Source organism: Ursus arctos, unplaced genomic scaffold (assembly GCF_023065955.2).
Source record: "Ursus arctos isolate Adak ecotype North America unplaced genomic scaffold, UrsArc2.0 scaffold_9, whole genome shotgun sequence".
Lineage (NCBI taxonomy): Eukaryota > Metazoa > Chordata > Mammalia > Carnivora > Ursidae > Ursus > Ursus arctos.
The window spans coordinates 73,652,023-73,665,358 of record NW_026623111.1 but is presented as its reverse complement, the minus strand read 5'-3'; the positions used below and the strand labels follow the sequence as shown (position 1 = coordinate 73,665,358).

The window sequence follows — 13,336 nt, the reverse complement described above, 5'->3', positions numbered from 1 at the left end:
ACGAGGTTTGAAGGAGTGAGTACCCATAAACCTTTGGAATAGCACCTGGCTATTTTAAAATGTTAGTTACTATTTTTTACTGAGTTCCAAAATGTTAGTTTTGATTCCACACTCCACCCAAATATTTCTTTCCTTAGTTTTCTCTATGCCAGTAAATGGTCCCACTCTCAATTCAATGACAGTGAAGTAGGCGTGGCTGAATATCACGAGCTCTATAATCAATCCACGGACTAAATGCTTAAAGTGATAGTTGGAAAAGCCCAAGTTTAGCTACTCAATAAAGATGGAAACTTCCTTCGAATAAGGCCAAACTGAGCAGGGTATGATAGGTTGACTGATTTAATTAAAGAACAACGAGATGCCATTGAAAAATTTTAGTTAGGGGAGTGTTATCATGGAATGAATGTCTTAAAATATCATTGGACTGCTTTTCATTCTTTTAAGTACGAATATTTTCTAGATAGTGAGGTTTCAGTGTTAAACCAAATATATAAAATCTTTGCCTCAATTAAGCTTACATTTTATCAGGGGAAGACAAATGAAAGAATAGGTACCTAGAGAGACGGTGATGTGTGTTACAAATTGCAATAAAACAGGATAAGGGAATAGGTAGTGCAGAGTGTAAGAGTGGTTTGGAATAGCGTGGTGGTGGAAGGCCTCTCTCGCAACTTGTCAGCAGAGATTGGAAAAAAACGGGTGGAGAAAGAGAGAGATCTGGGGAAGAGCATTGCAGGAAGATGGCACCAAAGTACAAAAGGCCAACTTCAGCAAGTATGAGGGAGAGCAAGAAAGTTGGTGGGCTTGCAGCATAAGTGAGAGAGAGATAAATGAGGTCATAAAGAGGGTAGGGAGAACAGAATATACAGATAATTTTAAGGATGATTTTTACACTGAGTAGGATGAGAAGACTATCAAATGGCTTTCAGCAGAGGAGTGACTGGATCACTCTGGCTTCTATGTTAAAAATATACTAAGAAAAAAAAATCTTAGAAGACACACTGATAAAAACAAACAAAACCCCAAAAAGTAAATTAAAATATACTGAAGACAGTCAAGAATGGGAAAAGGGTGAATTATGGGAACTCTATAGCTGCAATCCAGAGGAGAGGGAACCATGGCTAGAAGTAAGGTAGTGAGTAGAGTCAGAAATGGGGAAACATGGGAACAAAGGAAGTCTTTTTCTGCTGCAGGGGCTGAAAAGATAAGATATAAAGCCTTGATGGAGTGAGAAGATATCTTTGGCTTTGCTTTTTTTCTTTGCTCTTCCTCATTTAATCTACCAGCAAATCCTGTTTCTCTTTGCTCTTCCCATCTCATCTATCTGCAAATCTTGCCAGTCTACCTTCAAAACATATGTTGAACTCATTATTTTTTTTAACACAGTACCTGAGAAAGATCTTACAGTCTACTAGAGTCAGCAGATAAGATGAGGCCCATTTGCCTTCCCTGCAAACACATTCCTAATTCATCTTCTCAGATAATCTTCACAATAACTGAATTCCACAGATATGGACACTGCAACTCAAAGAGATTAAAAACTCTTTGAGGCTCACATGGCTAACTGTGTTACCAGGATCCACAACTAATGTCTGTTTCAATCCAAAGGTTATGTGTTGCCACTAAGGATCAGAGAGTGAGTGCAAGAATTTAGAGGCTGAAAAGTAAGAAATTGAGGGACTGACAGTAGATTCTCCGTCTTTGCAGTAAACCATGAGCTTTAACACTAAAAATGAAAAAGATGTCAAGGATGGAGAGTGGTACTAGGAATAGAAATTTGAAAAGTATGGAAAATGTTTGTAATCGCAACAATGGAGATCAAAATAAAGAATCAATATCTAATGAATTAAAGAATACTGGAGAATCAGTGAAGGTGCTATTGATGGTATTAGCTACCATGGTATTGAATCTAACTAGTCAGCCAGGTGCCATGACTTCCATAACAATAACCTGTTATCCCTGCGCAGGATCACAGAAAATGGAAAGGGAGATGAACAAAGGAGGCACAGAAAAATATCAAGAACCTGAGGATGCCTTGGGCTAAAATTTATCTGTATTTTGTGTGAGAATTTCCAGAAAGTGAGAATTCACTTCCATCACTTTGTGATTTACTAGAGGCCATAAAGTTTGTCTGTTTTCTCAGATATTTAAGAAACCTGATTTCCGTTCTTATCAGTGAGACTCTATGCATGCTATCCTTCCATTTTGTTTTGTTTTGTCAATTGCATGTGTGTGCTTTCTGAAGGAGACTTGTCTTATCACTTCCACCAGGCAGACTTCACAATATCTTCTTCTCATGCATTGAAAACTTTGAGACCTGGCTAATTATTCCTCTTCAACCCCAAACCTACAAAACTTCTAACAGATTTCTGTGTCTATGTAGATGTCCTACACAGCAATAATTTTGGGCCATGTCTTAAAATAGACTTTATTCTTTAAAGCCGTTTTATATTTACTGGAAAATTGAGTATAAAGTACAGAAGTTCTCATATACTACTCCTTTTCTCTGGCATGCCTCTCCGTGAGCACAGTTTTTTTTGTATTGTTTTGTTCTGTTTTTAGCATCTTGCATTAGTGTGGTACGTTTTGTTACAACTAATTAACCAATACTGTTGCATTATTAACTGAAGTCTATAGTTTACATTAAGGTGCGCTCATTCTATGGGTTTTGGTAAATACACGCCATGGATCTATGACTACGGTATTATACAGAACAGTTTCACAGCTCTAAAAATCCCATGTGCTCCACCTATTTGTCCTTCCTCTTGCCCCATTTTGGGCTATTTTTAACTGCAATTCCTTTTGTCTCCTCTAATATTCTGCCATTATCTACAAGGTCAGCATCCACATTTTATCCCTAGAACATCTAGATTTCATTCTCTGGTCTATTTATACTTTATCTGGTTTTCAACCTCATCTTGACATTCTGGTTAATTTTTCCAAAATTTTATCCAGGTCTATCTCCCTAGTCATGACCATGCTTCCTTTAACAGTTTGTTTTTCTTTCATTTCACACCTTGCCAAGTTTATCCACCATTTCTCAACCTTGATATGGTTGAGAACCTTTAATCTTTAATCTTCTCTGCTCTTACACTTGGGCATTAAAGAAAATCACTCTCTTATTTAGTGTCACGTTGCTCTTACACTTGGGCATTTAATCCCCGCTAAAGAAAGTCACACTATTGTTTAGTCACACATTGCTGTTAGTCTTAGCAGAAATGAAAAGTGTCAGTCTTACATAAACTTTTGCTCAATCCTCAGCAACACTGATCCGTCCTTTTATCTATTTTGATTTAACAGTCACTATCGCTTCCCTCAATAGCTATTTCAAAGCCTCCCACTTTCTTGTAGACTATTTCATAATACCTGTCCCCATCACTGTCAACAGACTTCATCTCCTATTGTTATCAAGACATTTGAAGTGATAAGATATGATCTTCCTCAAGTTCCCAACCTCTTGTCTGTAAATTTAAGTATTACCAGACACCTTCTTAAAGTGTTTTTTTCAATATTAAATAAACATCTTTGCCCCATTAAAAATAATTCTCAATCTAAGCTTTTATTCTATCTTCCCTGGGAGCTCTATCTTTCACATATTAACTTCCTTTTCTTATATTAAATTCTCATTCTTTATTTTTCTTTCCCGGTTTATAATTATACTCAGGTTTCTCTTAATCTAAAAACAAACGAACAAAAACTCCACCAAAACCAATGACCTTTGAACTATTATCTCTCTCTTTTTATCCCCACCCAAACATTCTGGAAGAGTAGTATACATCCATGTTGCTTTCACTTTTTCACTTTCAAATTGTTCCATCTTCTTTGGCAGTCTGGCTTCTTCTCCCACCCCTGCCACCAAAAGCAATTGCGGCTTAGGTCACCAACAACTTCCAAAGAGCCAACCTAGTAGATATTTGACAGTCCTTATGTCTTAGAAATTTTTGACACTGCTAGTCATAGATTAGTTTTTTTAAAGCTCTTATAGCCTAACGGCCCTCTTCTCCTGTGGTTTAGTCATGCTTCTCTGAATTAGTCTGTTGTTTTTCTTCATAAACTCTTCTTTTTCCATCAGTTTGTAAGTGGTGCTCTTCTTCAGGGTTTTATCCTAAGATCAGCCTTGTAATCTTCTTTCTGTATGATTTGTTTTCGGCAATCTCATGCATTTTCACGCTACCAACTACTACTCATAGACTTTATGACTCCTAAATAGACGCCTCTCATTGGACCTTTTCGTTGAGACTCAGAGTCCTCTGTATCTGTGACTATCCCACAAACATATCCAAGTCATCCTATCCTTTCTTGGAGGGTGTAAAGGCCTCCTTAATGTTGGCCTGCTCTCTCTGCTATTTCTCACTTCTCTGCCTTTGCTTATGCTCCTTTGTCTGTCAGTAGATATCCCTTGCTTTTTGCCAATCCCACTTCACGTGGATGGTACAACTTACTATACTGTCACGAGTATACACACATCCTCCTTTTGGAAGTTTACCTTTACTTTACCTTCATGGCTTTCATAGTGTTCCCCACACGCCTCTAACGTTGCACTTAACTGCACTGTATTGTAGTTATGTTTAATGTCTATGCTTCCCATTAGGTTAAGAGGGCTGTAAGGGCAAGAACCATGTTCTATTTATCTTTACATCTCTAGTGCCTGACTTACTGCATAGAATATAGAGACCCCAATGAAACATGTTTATTATAGATGCTCTTATCTTATTCACACTTGCATTCCTTCATTGTACCTTGACTATGGCATTAATACTTTTAACTGGCATATGTTTAAAAATATTTACAAAGCAACCATATAAATATATGTGTTTTTATGGTGAATGCATTGATGAATTAAAATATCTGAGATAGAAATGTATTTACCTTCTAAGACAAAAGAACTGCAAAACTTCACATCAACCATTAAAAATGAAGAAACCTATATAGCCCAGTGCAGATGATTTCTTCTGTTCGGTCTTGGGGGCACCTTGTTCCTCAGAAAATGACATTATTGGCATTGTAATCACAAATAGTGTCTATTCTTATTATCGATTTCAATATTACGATATATCTACCTTTGAAAAGATTCTTTATGCTTGTGAAACTATGAAAGGAAGAAAAGTGACAAAAAAGCCCAGGATTGTTCTGGAATTTCAGAAATGGGAGATAAGATTCTAAATAGGGCTATTTTAACTTTGAAACATTACTGTAATTAGTTGCATGCTAAGTATAAATATTTCATCCCAATTTTACAGATCTATAATTTACTCTACTTGCTCTTCCTTCTGTTCTGCTTCCTGAGTTCTGGCTTTATTCCGTTGTTATATCTGTTTTCCTTGGGGGTGAAACTCCTGCCATATAATTTAACACGTGGTATCAGTTAGGGTGAAGGAATATCAAACTCTTTTCTTCATATAACCCCCAAAACAATTTTTAAACTATGTACCTTTTAATATTTATAATTGACATATTAAGTTTACATTTGTTTAGACGACTGCAAAGTGTGCAGTTTCTAGACAGAATTGGTCATTTATCTGTTTTTCTCAACCCCACCGCTTCCGTTTTTACTCCGCTATGTACTGTGAGCCTTATAGGGATGGGGATCTGCACACTACTTTTCCCAGGCTCCTCTGCCATCTGGCTTCTTCTTAATTTCTACCAGAGTGAAGCTGCTGAGGATGTCAGAAAGAAGAAAGAGCAGAGCCTTCTGTTTTAAATGGTTATTTCGGTAGCTGTAGCAGCAGTGGCAGGAGGTGATCCCTGACTCCGGCATCTGAAGCAGAGGCAGCACCTTCGTGGCAGCCCTGGTTAAGCTCTGTGTATCTTCTTTGGGGGATACAGTCAACTGGACCAGTAATGACTCCTGATACCTTTACTGTAGTCCTCTTTTGTTCTTCCATTCTTTCTAATGTCTTTGTGATCAATCCCTGTATTAAGTCTCTTCTCTTTGCAATTTCAGGAGTGCTTTCTGTTTTCCTGACCGGACACTGACTTGTGTGTGTTCTGTTGTAAATACTGACAGTTTAAAATAAAATTGTCAAGTCGTTCTTTAAAATGTATTCAACTATCATAGTGATTTAAACCACCACTTTTCTCTAATAGGAGAAACATTTACATCATTTTTAAGAATTTTTGAACTCTATTTATATTCCATTCTACCTTCACAAAAGTTTTATCCAAATATAATATAAATGTGTGCTTAAAAGTCTTTTTTTGATCATCAAATTATATAGTTTTTATAATAAAAATATGTATGCAAATTAAAATTAAAGTCTCAAATAACCTGTGACCAGAAATTTCAATATTTGTATACAATATATTGGTTCATTGGCCATAAAAATGAAACTTTATGACATTGATAGAGCTTATATTTTTTAATTAATTTGAACATCCCACGATTCAATATTAATTATGGTTTGAATGTAGTAAGGGTGAGCATTGTGCCATATATTTTCATTTTATAGAAACCTTGTTCAAGTGAATGAATAAAAGAAAATGGAAGGAGTTTTTTGTTTTGTTTTTAGCCATGCCATTCAATGCCATTCCTTGAATTTCTTCCTTGCTATATGTGGAAAATCACTGTGATCTCTTCATCAAAAAAAAATTCTTTTTAATGATCTAGCATTTGACAACTTAAGTAAATTCTTTTACTTTCTTTTACTATTGCTTTTAATTTTTTTAGATAAAAGCATTTGACTTATAAAGGGATGTAGTGACATCAGTGTTTCCATTTGCCTTACTTTGGTGCATCAGAGAATATTTATACCCAGAGCCACATGTCATAAAAAGATTTTGTATGCATGAAAGATATGCCCTTATTTTATAAAGTGGGAGAGGGGTGATTATATAGAGGATAAAGAAAATAAGAAATACCAAGGTCATGTTTTCAGGTAGATCATTTTTAGGAAAGATTACTTATAGAAATTGAGAATATGGAAATTTATTTCCTGTCAACCTACCTGTATCAGTTTGTCCCTTAAAAAGTCTTCTAGTACAATACAAGTAAGGTATGAACCTAAATACTAGAACACCCAGCTGTTCTCCTAATTTTTTTTTGTATTTCTATCTTAAACTTTATATACTTGTTATTTCCTGTATAAGGTTCTCTCCAGTCTTCCCAATTTTGTTCTTTCCCTTTAAACCAGAAGGAAATAATTTATCAGTCATATTAACTCACCCTTAACAATTTCTCCTATTCTGATCAGAACATATCTCTCAATTTTCTATTTTACATTGAAACATCTTTTGGACAGACCTGAGTTCTCATAAATTTTAAGAGCATATCAATTACAGAAAGTTATAAAACAAGTAAGGCAGATGAGGAATAGAGGAGACTTTGCCACATTCTTAGTTTTTGTTGTTGTTGTTTGTTCATTTGTTTTGTTTTTTAGATTCCACATATAAATGAAATCATATGGTATTTGTCTTTCTCTGACTTACTTCACTTAGCATAATACCCTCTAGACCCATCCATGTTGTCACAATTGGTAAGATCTCATTTTTTTTTTATGGCTGAGAAATACTCCATTGTGTATATAACCTCATCTTCTTTATCCGTACATCTAAAAAATATTTTATTTATTTATTTGACAGAGAGCGAGAGTGCATGCGAGCAAGGGGAGAGGCAGAGGGAGAGGGAGAAGCAGACTCCCCACTGAGCAGGGAGCCTGACACAGGGCTCCATTCCAGGATTCTGAGATCATGACCTGAGTTGAAGGCAGACGCTTAACTGACTGAGCCACCCAGGCGCCCCAGTGGTTTCATTTTCTTTAGGTAAATACCCAATGGTGGAATTACTGGATCATGTGGTATTTCTATTTTCATTCTTTGAAGAACTGCCATACTATTTTCCACAGAGGCTGCTCCAATTTACATTCCCACCAACAGCATACGAGTGTTTTTTCCCACATCCTCACCAATGCTTGTTATATCTTCCCTTTTTGATACTAATCAGCAATGAGAGGAACATTCTTACTTTTAAAAATAGACTTCATATCTTTATTTTTGGAATTATTTGCTCTCTCTGGCTGTACTTTCCTCTCTAAAAATTATGTTATGTACTGAACCCATGACTTCTGGTTTTAATGAAAAGACGCTTTAACATGAGATCAACCCAACTCTGAAACATGAGTGCCACCCCTGGTAAAATCAAATAACTCAGAAATTTTCCATGTTTCTTCTTTGACTCTTTTTTTTTTAGATTATTTATTTATTTATTTGACAGAGAGACAGCCAGCGAGAGAGGGAACACAAGCAGGGGGAGTGGGAGAGGAAGAAGCAGGCTCATAGCGGAGGAGCCTGATGTGGGGCTCGATCCCAGAACACCGGGATCACGCCCTGAGCCGAAGGCAGACGCTTAACGACTGTGCTACCCAGGCGCCCCTCTTTGACTCTTTTTTAATCTGATAGTCTGTCCATAATCATCATGACAGACTCCTAGAAACATTCTTTTAATTTTGGTTTTCTCTTAGGAAGGTAGACAGTTAAGCGGACCCATGCAATTCAACCCATGTTTTTTAAGGGTCAACTGTGTTTACTGTTATTTAAAATACACTTAGATTCATGAAAAATGTCTACACCAGCAGAAAATATATACCAGTAATACACATTTTTCTGGAGTTCCATCATAACATCATTATGCCATTTTGATGGTGTTATTTGCTTTGCAGGGGTAAATAATCCCAAAGAAAATTTCAATATGATGAATCTTGTTGGATAATCTAAATTACCTTAGGTTATTTTACTGAATTGTCATTTGTATAATTGAATTCACATTTTTAATTTCTGAAAATTGGAATTTACGTCTCTATTAATAATAAAATAATGTTAAGGAAAATGTTATGTACCCTCAACATCTCGGCAGTCATGCTACAATGTTGACCGCCCTTTCCTCCTTAAAATGTCTTCCCTTGGGTTTCATGGCACCACATTTTCTCAATTTTTTCCCCTATCTTTGCCCTCTCCAACAAACTTTTAGGTAGGCTTATTCTTCTGCACCTGAGAAATATCTCAGTATTTCTCAAAGCCTAGTCAGAATGATTAAATATCTCTGTGAATAAAATAAAAATCTAGTTGCAACAAACAGAGTTATAATTTTTCTGGCTAAAAATCATTTGTCAGTTGTTTTCATTATGCCTAAATTTTTGCTTTCTAAAAGGACAGCACTGAACTTTAAGTTATTATACAGTAATGGCATGCTCTTACGTGCAAACGAAAACAATTAAATTGAATGGTAATGAAGACTAGCATACTATTGCTTATGTGTGATTGTTATATAATAAATTCTTAAGGTTTTTTTTTTTTTAAGTTATAGTTGTAAGTAACCTTCACATTAACATTCTTGTATTCCTCACTTCAAAGGTGAGAACGCAAGTCTCAAAAATGTAACTAACTGGAGCAAGCACACAAGTCTAAAAACAGCATCAACATGAGACTAATTCTCATGCTTTTTTATCATTAACTTGCATTTAGCAAATGAAGTTTGTTAGCATAATAACTCACTAAGAATTTTTTCTGTTATTTCTTTAAAGCATTTTTTATAATGCCTTTAATAATATCTGTGCTTTTCTTTATCCTTTGTTTTAACATAATTGCTTATCTGGGTTCAGATCAGGTAGGACCTCTCAGAGATACAAAGGGAGAATACAAAGGGTTTGTGGGTTTTTAATATAGGAATATAAGATAAATTATCGTGGTTTTAATAAGAGGAATGAGAATTGATCATTCCTCCTTTCGTACTGAAAATATTGATGTTAATGTTTTTCAAATAAGATTCCATGTATAATTGGTTTAATAAATAAAACAAACTCTGTAAGATTTTAATGGATATAAAAATGGCATTATTATTTTTTCCACCATGGCCTTCAAAACCTTTTATTTTTTTCCCTTCCCCATGTCTTGGAAACAACTTATTGAGATCCTTTAGCTTTCTGAATATATTTAAGTATTTCAGAAATAATTTCAGTTCTGCCAATGATCAGATAGTTTTTACAGGATTAACCCAGCAAAGAAAAACAGTTATAAATTCTGTATCAAATTTAAAAACACACAAGTTAAAAGGACTGGAGATAAACCAAAAGCAGGAAGAAAATGAGGGTATCAGTGTCTTGAAAAATGGTAATTGCACTAGGTCAGATCCACTTTCATATGGCTTATTTCCTGAAGACCCACCTCAGTTTAGATGACAAGAGGTACTACAGCTCAAACAGGAGGTCAGAGTCTTATTAGCATAAAGTGTCAGAAGATGGAGTCTGAGGCAGCCAGGGTGGCCAGAAATTAAAAGGGAAATCACAGAAAGGAGGGAGTCATGGAAGAATGAGCCAAAAATTTGTGAATAAGCTTCCCTCAAGTCCTTGGTTGACTCCCAAACTGCACATGCATGAGGATGACTTTTTAAAAAATCAGCAGAAAGCAACAACCAGAAGACTAAAAGAGCTCAACAAAGATTATAATTACTGCTTATGACAGGGAAGATAGAGATAAAATTTTGAGTCCCTCTAAGTCACAAGGGTTTGATGAAAACCACAAGCTTTTCATAGAAACTCCAGAAGGCTATGCTTAAGAACATAAGGATTGCTAAAACCAATTGATTTTCCCTAAAAACTAAAGAAAATAAAAAAGACCCGATTTAACAATACGTAAAACCAAACCTCCACAAGTTCAGGGGAAATCTGTAATAACTACCTACTAAAGCAAAAGTTAATCCCCTTCAGAGTATGCAATCTCAGAGACATAATCTTAAATCTTCATAATGTGACAACCACAATGGTCAGTTTCTAATCAAATGTGACAAAACAGAAACGAGAAGAACTAGAAAAATGTGACCTATGGTTAATAGAAAAAGCAGTCAACATAAATCTATCTGGAGATGGCTAAGATGTTGAAATTGTAGCAGACAAGGACTTTAAAACAGGTATTATGAGTACGATGAAGGATTTACAGAAAAAGATGATCATAATAAAAATACGTGGAATCTCAGAAGAGAAATGGAAATTATTTTTAAAAAACTGAAATTCTAGAACTGGAAAATAAGCTACCTACAATTAAAAAAGAGTTACAATATGAGCTTAGCAGAAAATTGGAGACTGCAGAAGAAAGAATCAGTAAACTTGAAAGCAGATCAAACTAAATGATTTAATGTAGAAGTCAGAGAGTAAAAATATTTTAAGAAATTAAATAATACCTCAGTGACTTAGAGACAATACTAAGAAGTTTAACCCTCTAAGCCTTATAGAGGGAGAAGAAAGGAAAAAGAGTAGAAAAAAATAACTATAGAAAGAATTGCCAACATTTATTAGATTTTATGAAACATATCCTGGAAGCTCAGTGAATCCCTAGGAATATAAATACAAAAAACCCCCCCACATCTAGGCATATTATAGTTACACATCAAAACATCAAAAATGAAATAAATATTGTAAAAAAGGCCACCCACACTAAAAAAAAGTAACAAAAGTACAAATGATGTCTAACTTCTCATCAGAAGCAAAATATGGCAAAAGACTATACAAAGACATCTTTAAAATGGTTGACATTAAGAAAAGTGTCAGCTCAGAGTTTTATACATACTAAGAATATCACTCAAAACCGAGGGCAATAAAGACATTTTAAGGTTAAAAAAAAAGGTGAGAGGCACTGATAGAACTACACCACAAGACATTCCAAACGAAGTTCTTCTAAAGTAAATGATGGCAGGTAAGAGCTCAGATATGTAGAAATAAGTGAAAAACCTTAGAAATATGGATAAATGGTTAAGTACCAGAAACTTTTTTCCTCTTTATATCTATAAAAGGGAACTAGAAGTTTAAATTAAAGAACTATTACATTTTACTGTGGAGTTCTGAAATAATAATTATTATGACCACAATAACATAAAGGATAGGGTGGTATAAATGAAATTATATTGTTACAATCTGAAACTTTTTAAAAATGCAAAGTGGTATGATATTAAACTAGATAGAATGTGATAAGTTAATAATACATAATATATTCTCTATACTAACCATACAAACAGAAATACAAAGAGATACAGTAAAAAGTCAAAAGAAGAAATAAAGTCAAATATGAAAAATATTCAATTAACCAAAAGAGAGTCAAAAAAAGAAAGAACAGAGAGAAAAATGGGACATACATGAATCAAATAGTGAATTATAAACCTGAACCCAACTATTCAAAAATTCATCAGGAAGACATAATAATTATAAATGTGTGGGCACCTAATCACAGAGATTCAAAAAAAGTGAAGCAAAAACTGACAGAAATAGAAATAAATAAATAAGGAAGTTAAAGGACCTCTTTGAAAAATTAAAGAACAAGGGGAACTATATCAGTGATGCTAGACCTACCTTACTTAGATCCTGAAACTAAATGATTAGTCCTTGTTTTTTTTTTTTTTTTTGCAAATAGCATTGCATTTTTAAAAGAAAACAATGATATCAATTGTGTTTATAAATTGTATTGTGACTTCATTGTGTATCACATACTGACAAATGTTTGGAGTGTAAATTTGGCAAAAGTAAGGCCTTATCACAGATACTTTTCTATTATAAGAAATATTTTAAAATTTACCTTTATTTTTCTCATCAGTTTTTCTCTACACTAAGTTCATAAAATAGTACTAGCTGCAAATTTTGCTGAATTTTGCATTCAACATCACCAGCTAATGCTCTGCCTTGCACTTATTTTATATGAAATTAGCTTCCAGGAGTTATATTTCAATCATTGGAGAGGTGATAGGTTGGTAGGTAGATAGACAGATAGGTACATAGATAGATACATAGATAGATAGATAAATGCTTACCTTAAAGACTAGTTCTCCTACCAAGCCATTCCATGTCCCATCTTCTTGTGGGCTTCCGTACTTGTGATCCGGTGCAACATAAATTTCATAGTTAAAACCCAGGTAGTTAGACAAGGCATCCAAAACATCAATGGAGAAGCCCTGGTACTTCTTCGGCTTACCCAAGACATTTTCAGAGACCATTACAAAAGGTTCTTCCTGCATGGAAATAAGAGAAATCCTTGATGTCAATCTATAGTGCTCCCTAAAAGCAAAAATTAATTCTTCAAAGACTTTTGCTTAGAAACAGCCTAAAAATTGCTTCTGAACTTAGAAAATTAACTTAGAGATATAACTTATGCGTTATTAATGTGTCATAGTATTGAACAATGTTTAATCACTGAATTTCTTCTCATCTTTCATTTAATTACTACCATATCAAGAATTAGATGAAAGTGACTATAAAACTTCAGGGGCCATGAATTCATTTCTCTTGTCACTGTAGAACCAACCTACAATTCATCAATAATAAAATTATATTTAAGAAACCATAAATTTATTGTATCCTGAGGCATT

The 13,336-nt window shown here is 34.6% G+C and overlaps 1 protein-coding gene across 2 annotated transcripts in view; it reads right to left on the bottom strand.

The window, feature by feature from the left end:
* GRID2 (glutamate ionotropic receptor delta type subunit 2) overlaps positions 1-13,336 on the bottom strand; it is a 1,362,985-nt gene that overhangs the window by 281,520 nt on the left and 1,068,129 nt on the right. For both annotated transcript variants that reach the window (XM_048212019.2, XM_057309689.1), the window contains exon 10: positions 12,782-12,979. In XM_048212019.2, coding sequence (XP_048067976.1) covers positions 12,782-12,979 — 198 coding nt within the window. The remainder of the gene's footprint in view (positions 1-12,781; positions 12,980-13,336) is intronic.